Source organism: Panthera pardus, unplaced genomic scaffold (assembly GCF_024362965.1).
Source record: "Panthera pardus isolate Hobbes unplaced genomic scaffold, ASM2436296v1 HiC_scaffold_22, whole genome shotgun sequence".
Classification (NCBI taxonomy): Eukaryota; Metazoa; Chordata; class Mammalia; order Carnivora; family Felidae; genus Panthera; species Panthera pardus.
This window is the reverse complement of record NW_026526788.1, coordinates 76,965,323-76,984,829: the sequence shown is the minus strand read 5'-3', so window position 1 is coordinate 76,984,829 and position 19,507 is coordinate 76,965,323. Positions and strand designations below refer to the sequence as shown.

Genomic DNA, 19,507 nt, shown 5'->3' with positions numbered 1-19,507 from the left:
CTGTATCCATAAAAATACTTGCAAGGATTTTGTTAGGAACTGTGTTACATCTATAGATCAGCTGGGAGAGAATTAGTATTTTTATCACAAGTTTTTCAGTCCATAAAATGGAACATCTGTCCATTCATTTAGATCTTTGATTTCTTCCAGCAGCGTTGTGTGGGTTTCAGCATGCAAGTCCCATATATTTCTTTTAGGTTTAGAGGTATTTCTTTTTCCAAGTAATTATAAATGGCGTGGTTTTTTATATTTCATAATTTCCACATGTTTATTGTTTATTGAATACAGTGGGCCTTTTAAAATATTTGTTTCGATCGTGGCAAAATACACACAACATAAGATTCACCATTTTAACTATTTTTAAGTGTGTAGTTCAGTGGCATTAAGTACATTCACATTGTACAATATCACCACCATCCCTCTCCAGAATTTGTTTCATCGTCCCGTATCGAAACTCTGTACCCATTAAACACTAACTTCTGTTCCTTTTCTCCCAGCTCCGGGCAACCATAATTCTAATTGCTGTCTCTATGAGCTTGATTATTAAGTTTTTCATAGGAGTGATATTGTACATTATTTGTCCTTCTGTGACTGGCGTATTTCACTTAGCACAGTGCCTTCAGGGTTCACTCATGTCATAGCAGATGTTAGCATTTCATTTCTCTTTAAGGTTGAATGATATCCCATTGTATGTATACACCACATTTTGTTTATCCATTCATCCATTCGTGGACACTTGGGTTGTTTCCACCTTTTGGCTGTTGCAAATAATGTTGCTCTGAACACGGGTCTCCAAATATCTCTTTGAAACCCTTTCTGTTTTTTGGATATATGTCCAGAAATGGAATTGCTGGATTATATGGTAATTCTAATTTTATTTTTTTGAGGAACCACCATACCGTTTTTCCCCATGGCCACACCATTTCACATTCCCATCAGCCGAGTGCAAGTGTTCCAGTTTTTCCACATCCTCTCCAACGCTTGCTGTTTTCTGTTTTTTTGACAATAGCCATCTGGGTGGGAAGCGTTATTTTATTGTGGTTTCTATTTGCATTTCTCTAATGGTGACTGATGTTGAACATCTTTCCATGTGCTCTTTGGCCACCTGTGTGTCTTCTTTGGAGAAATGTCTATTCATGTCTTTTGCCTGTTTTTGAATCAACTTATTTGGGGTTTGTTGTGGAGTGTTAGGAGTTCTTTATATCCCAGATATTAATAACCATAGCAGGTATGTGATTTGTAGTTCATTTGATTGGTGTATGTTGATGTTTATCCTGTGACTTTGCTGGGCTCACTTGGATTTCTAGGAGGATTTGTTTTACAGCATCTTTGAGGTTTTGTGCATAGACAGCTATGTTACATGCAAATAGGGTCAATTTTATTTCTTCTTTTCCCATCTGGGTGCATGTTTGTTCCTTTTTTTACCTTATTGCAGTGGCAACTTCCAGCACTACCTTGAATAAAAATAGAGCAGACATCCTTGCCTTGTTTCTGATCTTAGGGGGAAAGCATTCATTCTTTATCGAGTTGAGGAAATCCCCCTTCAATCCTAGTTTTCTGAGACTTTTTAACATGCATGGTTGGTTGTTGAATCCGTCAGGTGTATTTTCTGCCTCATTTGATGTGACTGTGATTGTTTTCTCTAAACTGTTAATATGGTAGATTATATTGGTTAGCTTTCAAATACTGAATCAGCCTTGCATACCTGGGATAAATGCAACTGCTGAATTCTTTTTTGCTAACATCTCATAAAGGATTTTTGCATCCGTATTCATAAGGAGTACTGGTTTGCGATTTTCTTTACTTGTGCTTTGTCTAATTTAGGTTCCTGCTTTTATTTTCTGAAAGAGATTGTGTAGAATTGGTGTGTTAATTCTTATTTAAATGTTTGGTAGAATTCTCCAGGGAGCCCATTGGGGCCTAGAGATTACTTTTTTGGAAATTAATTACAAATCCAATCTCTTTACTAGTTAGTTATAGGGCTATTTATATTATTTCATATTGGGTGAGTTGGGACAGTATGTTTTTTGAGATTATTCTCAGAAAGCTTTTTTTCTTGCTACATTTTTTTTTGTCTCTGTGTATTGGCTTTTCAGGGTCACCAGCTTTTCCAGGATCCCCTCTGGAATACATGAGGCAGAAAGAGCCCAGGACGCTCACCGCCTTATCATTCCTCGGGCCTCCGAGTCCCTACCGGGCTGCGCCTTCCCTCCTGTTCCAGTGTCTTCTTACGTTTTATGCATAATGTCCAGGGTTTTCTGTCATCCTCAGTGGGGCAGTGCAGAAAAGTAGGTGCGCCTCATCTTGCTGGAAGTGAAAGCCCCTGTCTTCTCTTGTCTTAATTAGAAAAAAATAATAATAAAATGCCAGGGTGCCTGGGTGGCTCAGTTGGTTAAGCGTCCAACTCTTTAAAAAAAAAAATTAATGTTTATTTTTTGAGAGAGACAGAGCATGAGTAGAGGAGGGGCAGAGTGAGCGGGAGTCACAGAATCCGAAGCAGGCTCCAGGCTCCGAGCTGTGAGCACAGAGCCCAACACGGGGCTCAAACTCATGAACCGTGAGATCATGACCTGAGCCGAAGTCGGACACTTAACCAACTGAGCCACCCAGGCGCGCCCCCCCCCCCTTTTTTTTATTTTTTGTTTAACCTTTAGCATCCGACTCTTGACTTCAACTCAGGTCATGATCTCATGGTAGTGAGATCAAGCCCCACGTGGGGCTCCGTGCTGGGAGTGGAACCTGCTTAAGATTCTCTCTCCCTCTACTCCTCTCCCCTACTCATGCGTGTTCTCTTCCTTCTCTCTCAAAAAAAGTCCTAAGAAGTATTTTTTTTTTAACTGGTTAGGAACGTGTAAACTATTATTCCTGTTTCAGCTGTGCATTTACAGCTATACTATGAAGACCATTAATGCATGCTACTGGTAGTTAATATGCAGCAAATGAGTAATTGAGAAAATTTAGCAAAAATCAAACATGATAAAATCTGATCCAAGTTTTGTAAAAAGGCTTATTTGTATCGCTAATACTACTTACTTGATTAACTTTCAGAGAGATGACAACACCTAGTTTCAGGTTTAAAAATCCAAAAGAAAACCAGATTTCAAAATCATAAAGCTGTGACAATAAAAAGGCACTTACAATAGATGACACCACTGTGCCCCTTACTCCTAATGTTGTGATGGTCTTAAATTGACTTTTAAGGAACTATCGATAATCATCTCTGTCTCCTCTTCTCTCATCTATGTTAATATGTTGGAGTTTTTTTTTTTCAGTCTCCACAGAGTCACTTTATCAAATTACGAATAAAATTAAATGGAAATCTGCTGATTTCTAACACAAAAACAGTGGATCACAGCATTATTATAGAAGATGTGAAAGGACAACTGAGGTTATTTTGTACGTTCTTATTTGCACTGTAGCTAAGGCACACCAGAGGGTCACTCTCTCCATTCTGAGGCTTTAATAGGAGCAGAAATGAAAAATGGCCACATGAATGTGGCAGTGGAGAAATTCCCTGCTATAGCCTTGGTTTTTGGTTTTTGTCATGGGTTTGCTTTTTGTCTGTTTTGGTAATTTCCCTGTCTTAGAGCACTGTTTTTAAAGGCAATTGCAAGAAATTGTTAACGCACCCTTAGATTCATGCGCCGGTGTGTTTTTTAAGATCTCCTACATGTCTGACTACATGATGGGGTGTTTCTGTGCCGTTGCCTGTAGGCCCCACTCCCAGGGACTCCGATGGTCCGTAGAGATCCTGAGCGTCAGAATTTCCTAAAACGTCCCCCGTGATTCTAGTATGCAGCCAAAGTTGAGGACCAGCGTGCTAGAATTTAGCTTACTATTTGTAATATGTGTTTTATTTGGGCGACTGGCAGAGCTTTCTTCTGCCTGCTGGACGATTCATTGGTCCAGAAGTCTAGATGAGCCTTCAGGGGTGACTTCGCATTGAGGCAGGTCCGTGTGCTGTGTGCAGTCCCCGTCAGCTGACTCAGAAGCTCCCCCCTGTACCCGAGAACACGGCAGGCAGGCGTTCTCCTTACCCAGCTCTGACTCACGGCTTCACCTGCTAAAAGCCGCACAGATGTGAGCACTCTCTTTAAATAAGGGCGAAGTGACCGAAGTGGGAATTCTATCAACAGTAATTGTAGCTCTGTTGCTGCTTTTAGCATCGGTCTTGTGCTGGACGCTTCATATTTATTTATTCACCAGCACTTTAGCCCTAGGTGGCTTCTTTGTGTTGAAAATTTTCTTTACTAGAAACATGATTGATTATATGATTGTTATTATTAAAAATATGGTGTGGAAAGTTAAAATCCCACAACATATCCCAGTGCACATGCATATAAGCATACATATCCACACCCCAGGCTCTGCAGAGGTAAGCACTATTGAAGTTTGGTGGGAAGTTTGGGTTTTTTCCTGTGCGTATATTTTCTAATTTTAATTTTTAATCACATCATTTATTTAAACCTAGAATTTATATGTGTAAATTAAATCCTTCTAAAATATCCTGTGGCTTGGTTTTTTACATTAAAATTAGGTTATCGTGAAAATGTTTTATCACGAACTTCCTCATTCCTTTTAAAAGTAAACTTTCTTAGAAGAGTTTAAACTTTACAGAAAAATGGCAAAGATAGTATAGAGCATTCTCCTGTACCCCCCGCACCCACTTTCCCCTGTTGTCATTATCTCACATTTTTCTCATTTGTAGTTTTTTTTATTACTAGACTTTTTTTTGATCAGTTTTAAGTCTACAGAAAAACTGAGCAGAAAGTACAGAGAGTTTCCATCTGTCCTCCAACGCCCACCTCCCATTTCCCCTATTATTAACATCTTGCATTAGTGAGATCTATTCGATACAGTTGATAAGCCAATATCGATCCATTATTATTAACTGAAGTCCATGGTTGACAATGGGATCCACTCTTCGTGGTGTACATTGTATGATGTACGATGTGTAATGATATGTATCCCCCATTACAGGAGCCTGCAGAATAGTTTCGTTGCCCTAAATACCCTCTGTGTTCCACCTGTTCATCCCCGCTTCAAAGCCACCAACCCTTGGCCACCACTGATTTTTTTTACTGTCTCTATAGTTTTGCCTTTTCCACAGTGTCACATAGTTGGAATCATAAGGTACGTAGCCTCGTCAGATCGGCTTCTTTCACTTAGTAATATGCATTTGAAGTTCCTCCGTGTTGTTTCATGGCTTGAAAATTGCTGTCTTTTCATCACTGAATGATAGTCCATTGTATGAATGTATCACCCAGTGTGTTCATTCATTCACTCATTGCAGCACATTTTGGTTGCTTCTGTATCTTGGCACTTATGAATAAAGCTGCTCTAAACATTTGTTTGTAGGTTCTTGTGTGGACATAGTTTTCCGTTCCTTGGGGTACCTGACTGGCTCAGTCAGTAGAACATGTGACTCTTGATCTGGGGTCACAAGTTTGAGCCCCACATTGGGTGTAGAGCTTATTTAAAAAATAAATCTTAAAAAAAACCTTAGGGGCCCCTAGGTGGCTCAGTCTGTTGAGCATCTGACTTCGGCTTAGGTCATGATCTCACAGTTTCTGGGTTTGAGCCCCACATCAGGCTATGTGCTGACAGCTCGGAGGCCGGAGCCTGCTTCAGATTCTGTCTCTTCTCTCTCTCTGCCCCTCCCCTGCTTGTGTGCACTTGCTCTCTCTCTTTCTCTCTCTCAAAAATAAATAAACATTAAAAAAAAAAACTTAAAAAATTTTCAGCTCATTTGGGGAAATACCGAGAAGCATAATTATGGGGCCATATGGTATACATGTGTTTACTTGTTCTTTTTTAATGGCTGCAGACAATGATACACGTTATTGATAATAGTTACCTCATTGACGGACATTTAAGTTGTAAATTTTTTGCTATTACAAATAACGCTACAACATACTTTTAAATATACATCTTTTTGCACACATACTAATATTTCTGCAGGACACATCCCTAAAATAAGAATTGCTCTGCCCAAGAGCATGTGAATTTGCCCAGCAGAAGACAAGTTGTAGACTATAGCCTCCCACCTCTGCTCCACTTAGTATTATCGAGTCTCCTAGGGCTCAAAAGAAAGATTTAGGCTGGAACCTGAGGATTGGGAGGTCAGACTTAAGTGATGGAAATTGAATCCATGAACATGGTTAAGGTTTCCTAGGGAGAAAGTGTAGAGCAAAAAGAGAGGATGACCTAGAACGGAATACTGTGTAACTCCTAACATGGAACGATCAGGCAAAGAATTGCCCTGGTGGAAAGAGAAGAAGCAGGGTGCGTGGCGTCAGAAAGGCTGGAGTGGATTTCAGGGAGGAGGGAGGTGGTCTTCTGAGTTTACGCTTTGCTGAGGGAGACGAGGACGGAACCGTGTTCGCCGTATTCAAGAACAGTGAGACCTTTGCCCTTAGTGAAGAGAGTAGACTGGACGGGGCTGAGACACACAGCGAGACAGATTGTGCAGTGGGTGGGACACGAGGAAATGGACATTAAATACCCTTTAACGAAGGAGAGAAAAGTAGAATAAGATTAACTGGAGGGTGAGCAGGGGTCAGAGTTTTGTTTGTTTCTGCCAGGTGGCAGTCTTAAGCTTTTATGAAAGTTAGTAAAAAGGAACTAGTAGAAGGAGGTACTGTAACTTACAGAGATTGTTTGCAGATGGGTTGAGGCCAAGAATGGGGAAGAGGACAGATTCCTGGAATGAGGCCTTTGGCAAAGAAAAATGAATTTGTATTTGCCTGTAGGTAAAAATTTTGTAATTTTGTAATTTTGAATTTAATTTTATGCCCCTGGAAATTCTTAAAGGTTTTTGCCCTTTGAAGGTACTTTTGGACGTGTCTAGCTCGGTTCCCTTGGAAAGAAGCAAAGTTAACTCAATGTCAAGTTCAGTCACTGGAAGTTATTTTATGGCTTTCATTTTTAATGGCTTTGTTTGTGACCCAATGGGGTTACCTATCAGTGAGGTTACCAGTGAGATTACCTATTATTGTATTAACTTTAACAAACTGTCACATGTGGAATTTAAAGCTGTTGATTAAAAAAAAAACTAGGGGTGCCTGGGTGGCTCAGTCTGTAAGCAACTAGCTCTTGATTTTGGCTCAAGTCATGATCTTATAGTTGGTGATTTGGAGCCACGCGTCAGCATGGAACCTGCTTGGGATTCTCTTTCTCCCTCTCTCTCTGCCTCTCCCCTATTTGTGCACTTGTGCGCGCTCTCTCTCTCTCAAAATAAATTAACTTTAAAAAATAAAATGAAAACTAATTTGTTAAATCAACTGAACATCATAGATCATAAAAGGAACTAATTCAGTATATTTGATAATAAAAAAATTGTCAGATATCCATGTATTAACTTATATTAAATACAGTATTACCTTTTACAGTTTCTTTTTCTCAGGACTCTACTTAAGATTTTTATTCTTCATCTTGATAACTCTGCTCCCTGACAGAAGAAACAGAATCTGAAAATACCTCCATAGGTTGTAGTGATGAGAGCATGTCCGGACAAAATTTAACAATTAAAAAGTGTAAATGTAATGCTTGGGTTTAAAAATATACACATAGAATATGATGAGAGGCTGAAGAACATAGTTTAGCCTGTTAATTTTTTATTCTGAAATAATTGCAGATGTACAGAAAAAGTTTAAGACTAATACGAGGAACTGCACACCCTTCACTCAGATTCCCCAGTTGTGAACGTGTTACCACGTTTGCCTTCTCATTTTCCCCTACTCTGTATTTTTTTCTGAACCATTTGGGAATAAGTTGAAGATCTCTTGCACCGTCATCCTTAAATACTTCAATGTATATATTGCCTGAGAGCAGGGATACTTTTCCACACAGGCAGCCATCCAGACGAGCACGGTAGCAATGTTCTGTTAGCACCGTGTATTACACAGAAGCCCATGTACACACAGGCAGACCAAACCAGAGTAAAAGTCAGTGTTGTGGGCTACATTTGTTGTCATGTCCCTTTAGTCTCCTTTGATCTAGAACAGTTCCTTAGTACACCCTGGCTTTCATTACCTTGACATTTTTGAAGACATTTTTGAAGTCCAGTTGCTTTCTAGAACGTTCCTTAATTTCTGTTCATCAATTTCTGTTACGTTTCTTCATAATTGGACGCAGGTTACTTCGTTTTGGCAAGAACACCCTAGAACTGATGCTGCGTTCTCACTGCATCATCCGAGGAGTCAGTCGCACTGTCAATCCATCTCACTGCTGGGGACTTGAATTTGTATCACTTGGTATAATAATGTCAAGTGTCTCCACTGTAAAATTAGCATTTTGTATATGTTAATAAGAAATTGATATTTTATAGGGAGATACTTTGAGACATTGTAAATATCCTATTTTATCAAACTTCTATCTACCAGTTTTTATATCCATTGATGATTCTTGCTTGAATCATTTATTACTGAGATGGTTGCCAAATGATGATTTTCTGGGGCACCTGGGTGGCTCATTTGGTTAAGTGTCTGACTTCGGCTCAGGCCATGATCTCGTGGTCTGTGAGTTCAAGCTCCACGTCAGGCTCTGTGCTGACAGCTCAGAACTTGGATCCTGCTTCAGATTCTGTGTCTCCTTCTCTCTCTGCCCCTTCCCCCCCCACCCCCTGCCTCAAAAGGGGTAAAAAGATAGAATTACTGTTAGGAATAAATTTAACAGAGAAGTATAAAACTTATAATCTGAAAAATACAAAATATTGAAAGAAATTACAAAAGACCTAAGTAAATGGAAAAACATCCAATGTTTATGGATTGGATGACTTAATATTGGGAAGATGGCAGTACTCCTCAAACTGATCTACAGACTAAATGCGATCCCAATTAAAATGACAGCTGGTAGGGCTCACTTGGTTGAGTGTCCGACTTCGGCTCAGGTCATAATCTTTCGGTTCATGAGTTCGAGCCCCACATCGGGCTGGCTGCTGTCAGCCTGTCAGCCCAGAGCCCACTTTGGATCCTCTGTCCCCCTCTGTCTGCCCCTCCCCTGCTTGCACTCTCCCAGAAGTAAATAAGTTTAAAAAATAACAGCTGGCTTCTGTGCATAAATTGACAGGTGATTCCAAAATTCATGTGAAAATTAAAGGAATCCAGAATAACCAAAACAGTCATGAAAAAGAATAAGGTTAAAATTATGTGGTTGTGACACATAGACCTATATATCCGTGGACTAGAATTGAGAGTCCAGAAGTTAGCTCTCATATTTATGATCAGCTGATTTCCAGAAATGATACCAAGACATTTCAGTGAGAGAAAAAGAATCTTTTCAACAAATGGTCCTGGGTGAACTGGATCACCACATACAAAAGAATGAAACTTGTTCCCTATTTCATAGTATATGCAAAAATTAACTCAAAATGGATTGTACCAAAATGTAAGAGCTAAACCATAAAACTCTTAGAAAAAATAGGAGTAAATTTTCCTAACCTTGGATTAGGCAGTGATTTCTTAAATATCACACCAGAAGCACAAGTAACAAAAGGAAAAAAATGAATAAATTAGGCTTCATCAAAATTTTAAAACTTTCACACTTCAAGAGACACATCAACAAAGTACAGAGTCCATAGAATGGAAGGATGTTTTCATAGATCATCTATCTGGTGAGGATCTAGTATCCGGGATACACAAACAACTCTTAGAACTCCATAAAAAGCTCAGTTTAAAAATGGGCAAATGACATGAATGTACATCCCTCTAAAGAAGATCCGTGAATGGCCAACAAGCACATAAAAAGAAACTCAACATCATTAGCCATCAGGGAAATGCAAACCAAAACCGTGGTAAGATATTACTTCATTCACACTAGGGATGGCTGTAATGTCAGTGTCGATGAGGATGTGAAGAAATTCGAACCTTTCTACACTGCTGATAGAATATAAAACGGTGCAGCCACTTTGGACAGCAGTCTAGCCTTTCTTCAGTAGGTTCAATGTAGAGTTTTCCTATGACCCAGCAGTTTCAGTCCTTGGTATATATCTAAGAGAAGTGAAAGCACACAAAAACTTTGACCTGAATGTTCATAACGTTAGTCGTAATAGTTTAAAAGTATAAGTAACCCACGTGCCCATCAACTGGATAAGTAAAAAGCAGCGTGTCCATACAATGGCATATTATTTGGCAATAAAAAGGAATGAAGTGCAATTATATGCTGCAGCGTGGGCGAACTGTGCCAAGTGAAAGAAGTAAGTCACAAAAGATTGCATGTGGAGACTGAAAATAGACTGGTATTGCCTGGGGCTAGGGAAGCTGAGGAGGGGTGGGGAGCGACTGTTAGTAGGTGTAGGGTTACTTTCTGGGATGCTGAAAATGCTCTAAAATTGCTTGTTTTGATGGCTGCACAAGTCTGTGAATACACTAAAGACCATTGAATCGTACGCTTTAAATGGATGAATTGTAGGAGAATTATATGTCAATAAAGCTATTCCATGGTATTTTACATAAGCTAAGTTTAGATTTGTTTTCATTTTGTCCAAAAGAATATTCCAAGAGAAATGACTAGCAACATTATTCCTTATAGATTATGAAAATGTGTAATTCTCCCCGACTGCTTTTGGATTCCCAGAGCAATTTTTTGAGCCTCCCACCAAGTGAACTTGACCAAGTAGCTGCCGAGTGGAGTTCATTTCTGTCACATGTGCCACGCGTTCCCTTGCCCGGCCCTTTGCTGCCCGCGCTGAAATCTGCCTTTCACGGATTCTCCCCCTTCCCCATAGTGATCGAAACGTTTGTTAATACCTCTTGTCACATGAAGATACTCTAAATCATGCTTGATAGTGAACTTCCCATAGTTGAGTCTGGTTTCAGAGTGGGTTCTTTCATGCCTTCACAATTCCACACACTTTCTGTTGCATCACAGTTTCACTCAACTTTGGCTTCATTCGCGTTGCCACATTTGCCGTCTGCACGGCCATCGTCCTGAGAAACTGTCAAGCATGTAACTTGTTTTCATGTTTGTGAAATAATGCTCTACCAGTAAATAATGAAGGTAAGAAAATAGACCATTTCATCATTTTCTGGGAAGCCTAGACGTTAGGAGAATCACGAATGAGGTAAATCCCTGTAAGAAGAAGTAAAGCCGTGAGCTCTAGATTCTTTTCGTCGGAAAGCGCCTGTGAGGTGCAGTTCATCCCTTGCAAATAAAAAGCTGGGGAAAATCCAGCAGTCGTTGCCCATCGTGACGAGATTCCCTTGAAGATTAAAACATCATAGATTTAGCAGCATATTTGTATTGCCAGTGATCAGATACTCAACTCTGAGAGTTTGCGGGATTGCCTTTGGTTTTTATCTTACAAAACTGTGATTGATACATTGGAGAAAGAAAGGGTACAAGAGGTCCTTGTTGGCACACCTTTCTAAGACTTGTCAGTAAGCTGGCAGTGTCCCTTGGATGAGATGGCAGATGGCCTTTAATCTCAGAGTGGCTTATTTTTCTAGTCAATTTCGAGTCACCTGAAGAAGAGGCCTGTTGTGCCACGTGGCTTTAGCTGTGTGGGGTTTTGTCTACCAGCACCGATGACACTTACCAGGCAAGCGATTCAGGATGATCACAAACGTTTTGTGAGGGTGCGGGAATGCTTTTTTTGTTGTTGTTGTTGTTGTTGTTTTACTTCAGTAAATAAATCCACATTTTTGGTGTCTTAAGAATCTGGCAGTGTCTACGGCCATACCACCCTGAAGGCGCCCGATCTCGTCTGATCTCGGAAGCTAAGCAGGGCCGGGCCTGGTTAGTACTTGGATGGAAGAATCTGGCAGAATATTTCTTGTTTAGGTTTTAAATTGGTTTTAATACTAATAACATAAAATGTGCCGCGAATCAGAATTAACCTTCATTGCAGATGCAACTAGGGACAGTAACACTGCAGATCGTTAAGCCGAGAAAAGCGCATCGTATTTTCGCTATAAGGATAATCGGCGGTTTCTGAAGTTTAATACAGTATATCCACTGAAAGGGTGATTGATTTGATTTTCTGGCCTTAATTTAAGGTATGGATAGAATGTGATCCGAAACTCCTAATATTTAAATGTATCCTCTGAAATTGTCGAACACCGATAACGTGGGTGGAAGTTTGCTGAGGAAAAGAGGAGTGGGGGAGAAAGGGTTCCATGTGCTGACATCGTTCAATTTTTTTATTTCTGGATTATTTGAGTTTTTACAAGCGTTACTTTTTTTTAAGTTTTTGCTTAAATTCTAGTTAACATATACTTAATAATTAGTTTCAGGAGTAGAATTTAGTGATTCATCAGTTACATATAACACCCAGTACTCATCACAAGTACCCTCCTTAATGCTCATCCCCCCACCCACCTTGCCTCCAGCAACCCTCGGTTCTCTATTGTTACGAGTCTTTTATGGTTTGCCTCCCTCTCTTTTTTTTTTTCCCTTCTCCTGTGTTCATCTGTTTTATTTCTTAAATTCCACACGTGAGTTGAAATCATACGGTATTTGTCTTTCTCTGACTTATTTCACTTAGCATAATACACTTTAGCTCTATCCATGTTGTGGCAAATGGCAAGATGTCATTCTTTTTGATAGCTGAGTAATATTCTAATATATAGACATATATACACATACCACAATTCCTTTATCAGTGGATGGACATTTGGGCTCTTTCCATAATTTGGCTACTGTAGATAATGCTGCTGTTAACATCGGGGTGCATGTACCCCCTTCGAATCTGTATTTTTGTATTCTCTGGGTAAATACCTAGTAGTGCAATTTGCATAACTTTTATGATTAGAAAAAGATTAATTTAAAAATTAATGTGCTTATTGAATATTTGGTAATTTTGTTGATGACTAATTCCCAGAGAATTCATTGAGTTAGTTCAAGTTACTGAAATGTCAGGTTTTTAAAAATTTATGATAATATCTTTCCCTTTGTTTCTCTTACCGACGCCTTGTGGCTCTGCATTCCATTTACTGAGCCAACGACTCAGCTGGTTGAGTGTCTGACTTTGGCTCAGGTCATGATCTTGTGATACGTGGGTTCAAGCCCCACGTCGGGCTCTGTGCTGACAGCTCAGAGCCTGAAGCCTGCTTCGGATTCTGTATCTCCCTCTCTCTCTCTGTGCCCCTTCCCCACTCACGCTCTGTCTCTCCATCTCTTCAAAAAAATAAACATTAAAAAAATTTTTTAATAAAAAAATAAACATTAAAAAATAGTTCATATAAATTCTGCATGGTGGGGATTTTCCTAATTTTCTATTTTTATGTGTCATATTAGCAAAGAATAAAAGAGTGGCATTCGTTCTAGATAAAATAAGATGATGGCATATCAGATTTTACATTTTTATTTGCTAGAATGTTCCATCAGTTTGAATGTTAAAAGTGTGTTTGTCCTGAAATATTTTAGGGTAAATGTTTAAATGGTTACACATCATTTTATAAATGTAGACATTATGTAGGGCCACGAATGAACGGTCAAGAAAGAATTTTTGAGACGTTTCCAGTGCCAAAATGTGCTTTTATTATAGCATAGGGACAGGACCTGTGGGCAAGAGGAATTGGTGGTTATATGCCTAGTGCTCAAGGGAGAGGGGGATATGCAGGGAGTATTATATCATAAATGTCTTCTTCAACTTTCTACTCATAAAACCACTTTCACAAGATTTCTCTGGTGCTTTATCATTCAGCCCCATATTAACTGTCGGTGAGATATACAGGCAGTCATGAGACCCAGTATGTACTCAGGATTGAGAACCGCAGCTGGAGGATGGTTCTTGGAAGTGGCCTGGCCAAGTCCCTGATAAAAGACATTATACGTTGAAGTACACACCGTCGGGGTGGTCCCTGTATCCGCTGGAATTAGGAGCAGCTGCCATTAATTGAGACCTAGAGTAAATTGGCTGAAACCAGGGAGTTTCTTTTTTTCTATGAAATTCTTTACATCGGCAGTCCAGGGCTGCCCTGGTAGCTTTAGCCCACGGAGTCCTCTGGTACCGGAGTTCCTTCTTGCGTTAGTTTTTGTTGACCTAAGAGAAATCTCATAGTCTCGAGCTCAGGAGGAGACAGGTGGGCAGCCCTGCCATGACGTTCATGAAGCAGGCAGCACAGTGAAGGAAGGGTTGAAAAATAAAAGCGGGAGAGGGCACAAGACCAGCTGTTCTTTTAAAGGATTCCTAGAAACTGCCACAAGACACTCCTGCTCGTATCCTGTTGGCCAGAGCTTGGTCACGAGGCCGCACCCGACAGCAGGAGCAGCTGGGAATCAGGCTTTCCTCCAGGCGACCGTTGTGTCCTGCAGAAACCAGGGATTTGTTTCTGTGAGAAAAGAGGAGAAGCGAGAGCCGCAGCCACTGGCCGTCCCTGCCGCATCCTCCACGAAAGCCGGAAGAATCTGCCCGCTGCCCCCGGACCCTGCCTGCCCAGTGCGCTGACCTGCTCGGCTCGAGTCAGCCAAGCCGCTGGGTTGCAGAAAGCTTTGTTGCAGTGATGAGAACCTCAGTACGTTGGCTTGGGGACAGGCAAGGTCCGTTCAGTTCAGACCCAGGAAAGATGCTAGAGAGTTGTAAACTTTCCCGTTAGGAGAAAGGAATGTGTTCAAGGCCGGTTGTTTAATTGCATGCAGTTCTCTTCCGGATGTTCCAGCTCTCTTAGGGGAGGGAATTTATCACCTTTTGTCAGGGCATTTATTTATTAACATACTCAGGTTCATCTTAATGTTCATGCCGCACGCCCTCGTTTAAACATACACAGCTCGAGGAGAACATCAACACATAATTATTACTCAAATTAAACATTTGTTTTTAATATTTTGAGAGAGAGAGCGTGAGCAGGGGAGGGGCAGAGAGAGAGAGAGGGAGACGCAGAACCCGAAGCAGGCTCCAGGCTCTGAGCTGCCAGCACGGAGCCCGACGCGGGGCTCGAACCCACGAACTGCGAGATCATGACCTGAGCTGAAGTCGGACGCTCAACCGACGAGCCTCCCAGGCGCCCCAGAAATTAAACATTTTTAAATTCAGAAATGAGAAGTAGCTGGACATGAGACTTTCTTAATGAATATTTTCTTTCTTATTGCAGTGGATGAAGGTCGCAGTAAAGACCCTGACCGTTTGCAGGTGTTCTACAAGAAAGCCATAATGCCTTACGGCGTTTACAAGAAACAGCAGAAAGACCCGGGCGAGGAGGCCGCTGTGCTGCAGTACGCGAGGCTGGTGGGGCAGACGTGCTCCGAGCGGATGCTGCTGTTCCGGAACTGAACCCGCGCCGCCCCGCTCCCGCCCGGGCACCCACCCTGTGCCCGTGATGACGCGCGCCGCACGGTACATGCCCCTCCCTCCGGGGACGTTCCGGACCCGCCCACAGATTAGACTTTTTTATTTTGACTATGATATGGCTTTTCTAAAATATTTTGTGGCAATGTATTTGTGAGAATCTCCTGGTTAATACAAAGATTTTAAAAATACGTCGCGACCTAGCCTCATAATTGGGGCTTATCATTTTGGAAGTTTGTTTTATGAGCAAGATACGGTATAAACTTCTCATGTTACTATTTTGGAAAGTAAAGCTAGTAAGTGGATCTTAAGTAATTTCAATCACTGTTGTGCTTTTTTTTGTCAAAGAAATTCCAACAGACTTCTCAGATCCATTCAACACATTAGTTTATGCTACAAAACCTTACGTGTGGGGAGGACAGCGAGGGGGTCTGTCTCACCACTTGGAAAACGTCTTCTCAGGAGAACGAGACTGTGTTGTTATTCGGTGTTGAGTATTAAATTACTGCTGAATGTTATGTAGTTAATAGAAAACTCAAAAGAATATAAACATTGAAGAAAGGATGTCATGTGAACATCAGATACTCATCTACCCAGGACAGTCGCCATCGTGTCTGTTGTCTTGACGGGATTAGTTTTTCCTAGAACGATTACTACAAGAGTGTCCCAGTTTGGACAGCAAAATACATGTTGTGTAGATGATTTGCCGTATTTCTAAAAATCTAAGAAATGGAGTTTTCTTTGTGATTGTTTTGGTTTTTTCATTTTGTTTTTGTAAAATATTGGCTCCTGCCTTGGCCTAGTAAGACCCGCCAGAAGTAAACATACACTAAATTTTTCATTCCTTCGAACTCAGGACACTCGTCTTTGGTTGCTGATTAAAAATTAGTTAATATCGGACTACTAGCTGCACTACAGGTCACACGGAACGAAGCCCAGGAATCTTCTGACCTCTGTTCTGGGGCACGAGGTGAACAATCCGTGCCTTGCCCTCTGGTTTGCGAGTCACGGAGCAGGTGCTGCACTCAGGAATTTGAGGCAGAGGCCGGCTTCTGTTTTCCCCTCTCACTTGCTTTTCTTTGGCCCCTCACCCAGTCAGCCAGTGTCCCTCGTCCACCACCGTCAAGGTGACAGGCACTGTGCCGGGAAGGAAGAGGAGACTCGCACGTCTCAGTCTGTAGTTAGAACTGAGTTGGGTTGGAGACCATGAGCGACAGAGCAGCGTTGGTTTCTTGTGCTCTGTATCAGCTCCTCCCCGTCTTCTGCAGCCAGCTGCTCGGCCACTAGTTCATTTCATACCCCATTTTGCCTCTTTTCTATTGATCTTTTTTAAAAAAACACACATATTATAAAAGTTAGTACTTGGAAACCCACTACTGATTTTAAACTTTTCTCCTAGATGCGCTGATTTTAGATAAAACATTAGAAAATAATTTCAGTTAGCTAAGGGAAAGATCCTAAGAATGATTTTAAAAATCACACGTCTAGAAATTCAACATCTAAATAAACTGTGTATTTATTCATTCAGATAGGGTGTGTGTGTGATGTGTGCGTGTATGTGTGTCTGTGTTAACACCTGCCATGGGCAGGTACCTGGCTAACTGAAGATAGGGTAGCGAGGAAAGCCATTTTTTCTGATAGCGTGGGTTTGGCATTCTTTTGGAATTTTGTTCCGCAAAATAAGTCTCCCAAGAGTATTTGATAGACTCGTATTTGGAACTGCCTTCAGAGTCTATAGAACTTTTTTTTCTTTTTCCCTCTAAAATGAAGACAGCTTGGGGCACCTGGGTGGCTCAGTCGGTTAACCGTCTTGTCTTGACTTCGGTTCAGGTCATGATCTCACGGTCCGTGAGTTCAAGCCTCACGTCAGGCTCTGTGCTGACAGCTCAGACCCTGGAGCCTGCTTGGGATTCTGTGTCTCCCTCTCTCTCTGCTCCTCCCCTGCTCAGGCTCTGTCCCTCTCTCTCTCAAAACAAAACGAACATTAGAAAATAGTAATAAAATGAAGATAGCTTAGTTGTTTTCTGATGACAAAATGGTACTCACTGTAAGCAATTAAAACATTAATAAAACTATAAATTAGAATGTAAAAGTAATCTGAAATTCTACCATACCAGAGAAAGAGAGAATTGTTCTGTATATCCACACGCATGCATGTATAATTTCAACATAAATAGAATTATGCTCCACATGCTGTTTTGTGGACATACCTGAATTTTGAAAGAAGTTTCAGAATAGGATTTCAGAGGTGTTGTGAGTAATCTCAGTACCAGTGAAGCCAGCAGGGTAGGCTTGGTCCATAGTACCCTTGGCCTTGGAATGTCCTCGTCGTTAGGTGCTGCATCACATCTTCGCGGTTGGCAGGTAGAAGGGCACTGTTGGCGATCACAACTCTTGAGTATCCCATGAAGAGAAGACTGGACTCTTCCATCTTGCCACAAGCGTGGTTTCCTCCTGCAGAATTCAGTTAAGGTTCCTTCAGAGGAAAGCGATCAGTCACCCCTGTCGGGGAACCACGGTGCTGCCCCTGAGGCGGACGTTCAAGGTCGGCTGCAGTGAACTGCCAGAGCTGGGCGCAAAGATTCTTCTGCTCACTTGCTGCGTTCATGTGCCGTTCTGGGAATAGATAGTGTATTGATCCTGATGAGTTAATTATTTGTTCTTTTGAGCCCTAGCTGAGTGAGTATTAAGAGTGCTAGACAAGGACAACAAGGAGAGCCACCCAGCTTTGTCAGTCGACATGCAGTCTAGCTGAGAAATCTGGTTTTATGTTAATGGCTTTCATCCAAAGAAGGACACTCGAGAACCTTTCAAAGACAGTTTCTATCTTTATCTTTTCAAGGCTGGCAGCTGCACATTTAGTCTCAGAGTTGTAGTCCCTTTCTGGATTCAGGTAAATTCACATCTGCTGCCTCCTTGTCTTGGGAGCAGAAATGAAATCGAGATGTCCCCATGCTACTATCTTTATTTAAATTCTTTCAGTTCTGTGAGATTTTTGTTATTTTTTTAAATGTAATCTGAGCACTTTTTTTATATTCTATGAAAGATAGAGGCTATTACCAAATGAATATATTATTCATTTGATTAAAATTATTTAGATAAGAAATTATTACTGTTTATCTTTGCTTTCAGACAACTTTTCCTATTTTTTATCCATTTTGCAAAACAGCACTTGTGTGTGGTTTCTTAACACATTGGAATCTATTCTGTAAATGAAGCTTTTCAGATTTCTGAACAGTATATGGTTTGATTTTATAGTCTTTATACTATCTCAGTATGAATAAAAGTGAGAAAGAATGTGATGACCAGTTATCTAGAATGTGTTGTTTGTTGCTAACTTTAAAGAAGGAAATGAAATGGAAACATATGGGAAATGTTTGAATTAGAAGTTATTCAAATGTGTATTCTTCTCCAAAAGAAAACCAGTGACTGTAAAGCAAAACAAGTTTGATTGCATGTGATATATTTTTTTTTGCTCTTGTGTATGCTTTTTGAATAGTCCATTTGATAAAGCTTAAGTGGAAAAAAATAAAGCTGTTTCTATCCGCAGTGGCTCGTGCTGGTCGATACTTAAAAGACCTATGTTTCCATACTCTTAAATTTTTTAATACATTTTACCTGTAGTGAATATTCAGAAAACAGAGGTAAAACACTGGCTGTATGAATCGTAATATCTAATTTACAGTAATTGGAATTCTAGATCATTTGGTTACCTAAATCAAAGCATGATGGATTCCTTTCTTAGGAATAAATAAAAATAAAATAAATCTCACTTTAAGCAAAACATCCGGGTTTCACAAGATAAATTAGGGAATAGACATTCTCTTACCCAAAGGGATTAGAAGTGGCATTTAAGTAGCAAACTGAAATATAATTTGTCTTAAAAAGCTTAGTTTACAGAGAAATTTTCATTAATATCTCATAAAACAAAGTACGCTTTAATGGTTCATAATAGTACACAGTGTATTTATGAAATATGTTTACAAATGTTTTGTCTTTTTACAGTAAAGAGGACCCTAGTAGGTGTACGATTTTCCAAGTGATTGAAATATTGGTTAGAATTCCCACTGACATGTTTTTTTTCTAGAATGGAAATTTGCGTTGTTGTTTTTCTTACCTGAAGTGTACGGTGTTCACCAGGGAGCACTTAGACCGTGTAGAAAAGTACACAAAAGAAGATACAAAATCACTTCCCATCCTATCAGCAAGCACCACCACTACGGTTAACACTTTGATGTGTGTACCCGTTCATAGTTTTTTCAGTCTACGTGTATGTATGTG

General features: G+C 40.5%; 1 protein-coding gene across 8 annotated transcripts in view; it reads left to right on the top strand.

Annotated features, from left to right (window-relative positions):
- ATE1 (arginyltransferase 1) overlaps positions 1–18,775 on the top strand; it is a 157,582-nt gene extending 138,807 nt beyond the window's left edge. For 6 of the 8 annotated variants that reach the window (XM_019459643.2, XM_019459644.2, XM_019459641.2 and 3 more), the window contains one exon: positions 15,033–18,775. In XM_019459643.2, the coding sequence (XP_019315188.1) occupies positions 15,033–15,211 (179 nt within the window). In that variant the 3' untranslated portion in view covers positions 15,212–18,775. Of the gene's footprint in view, positions 1–4,980; positions 5,134–15,032 lie in introns of all 8 variants that reach the window. The other 2 variants (XR_002082696.2, XM_019459642.2) reach the window with 2 other exon arrangements.
- Positions 18,776–19,507: the final 732 nt, after the last annotated feature.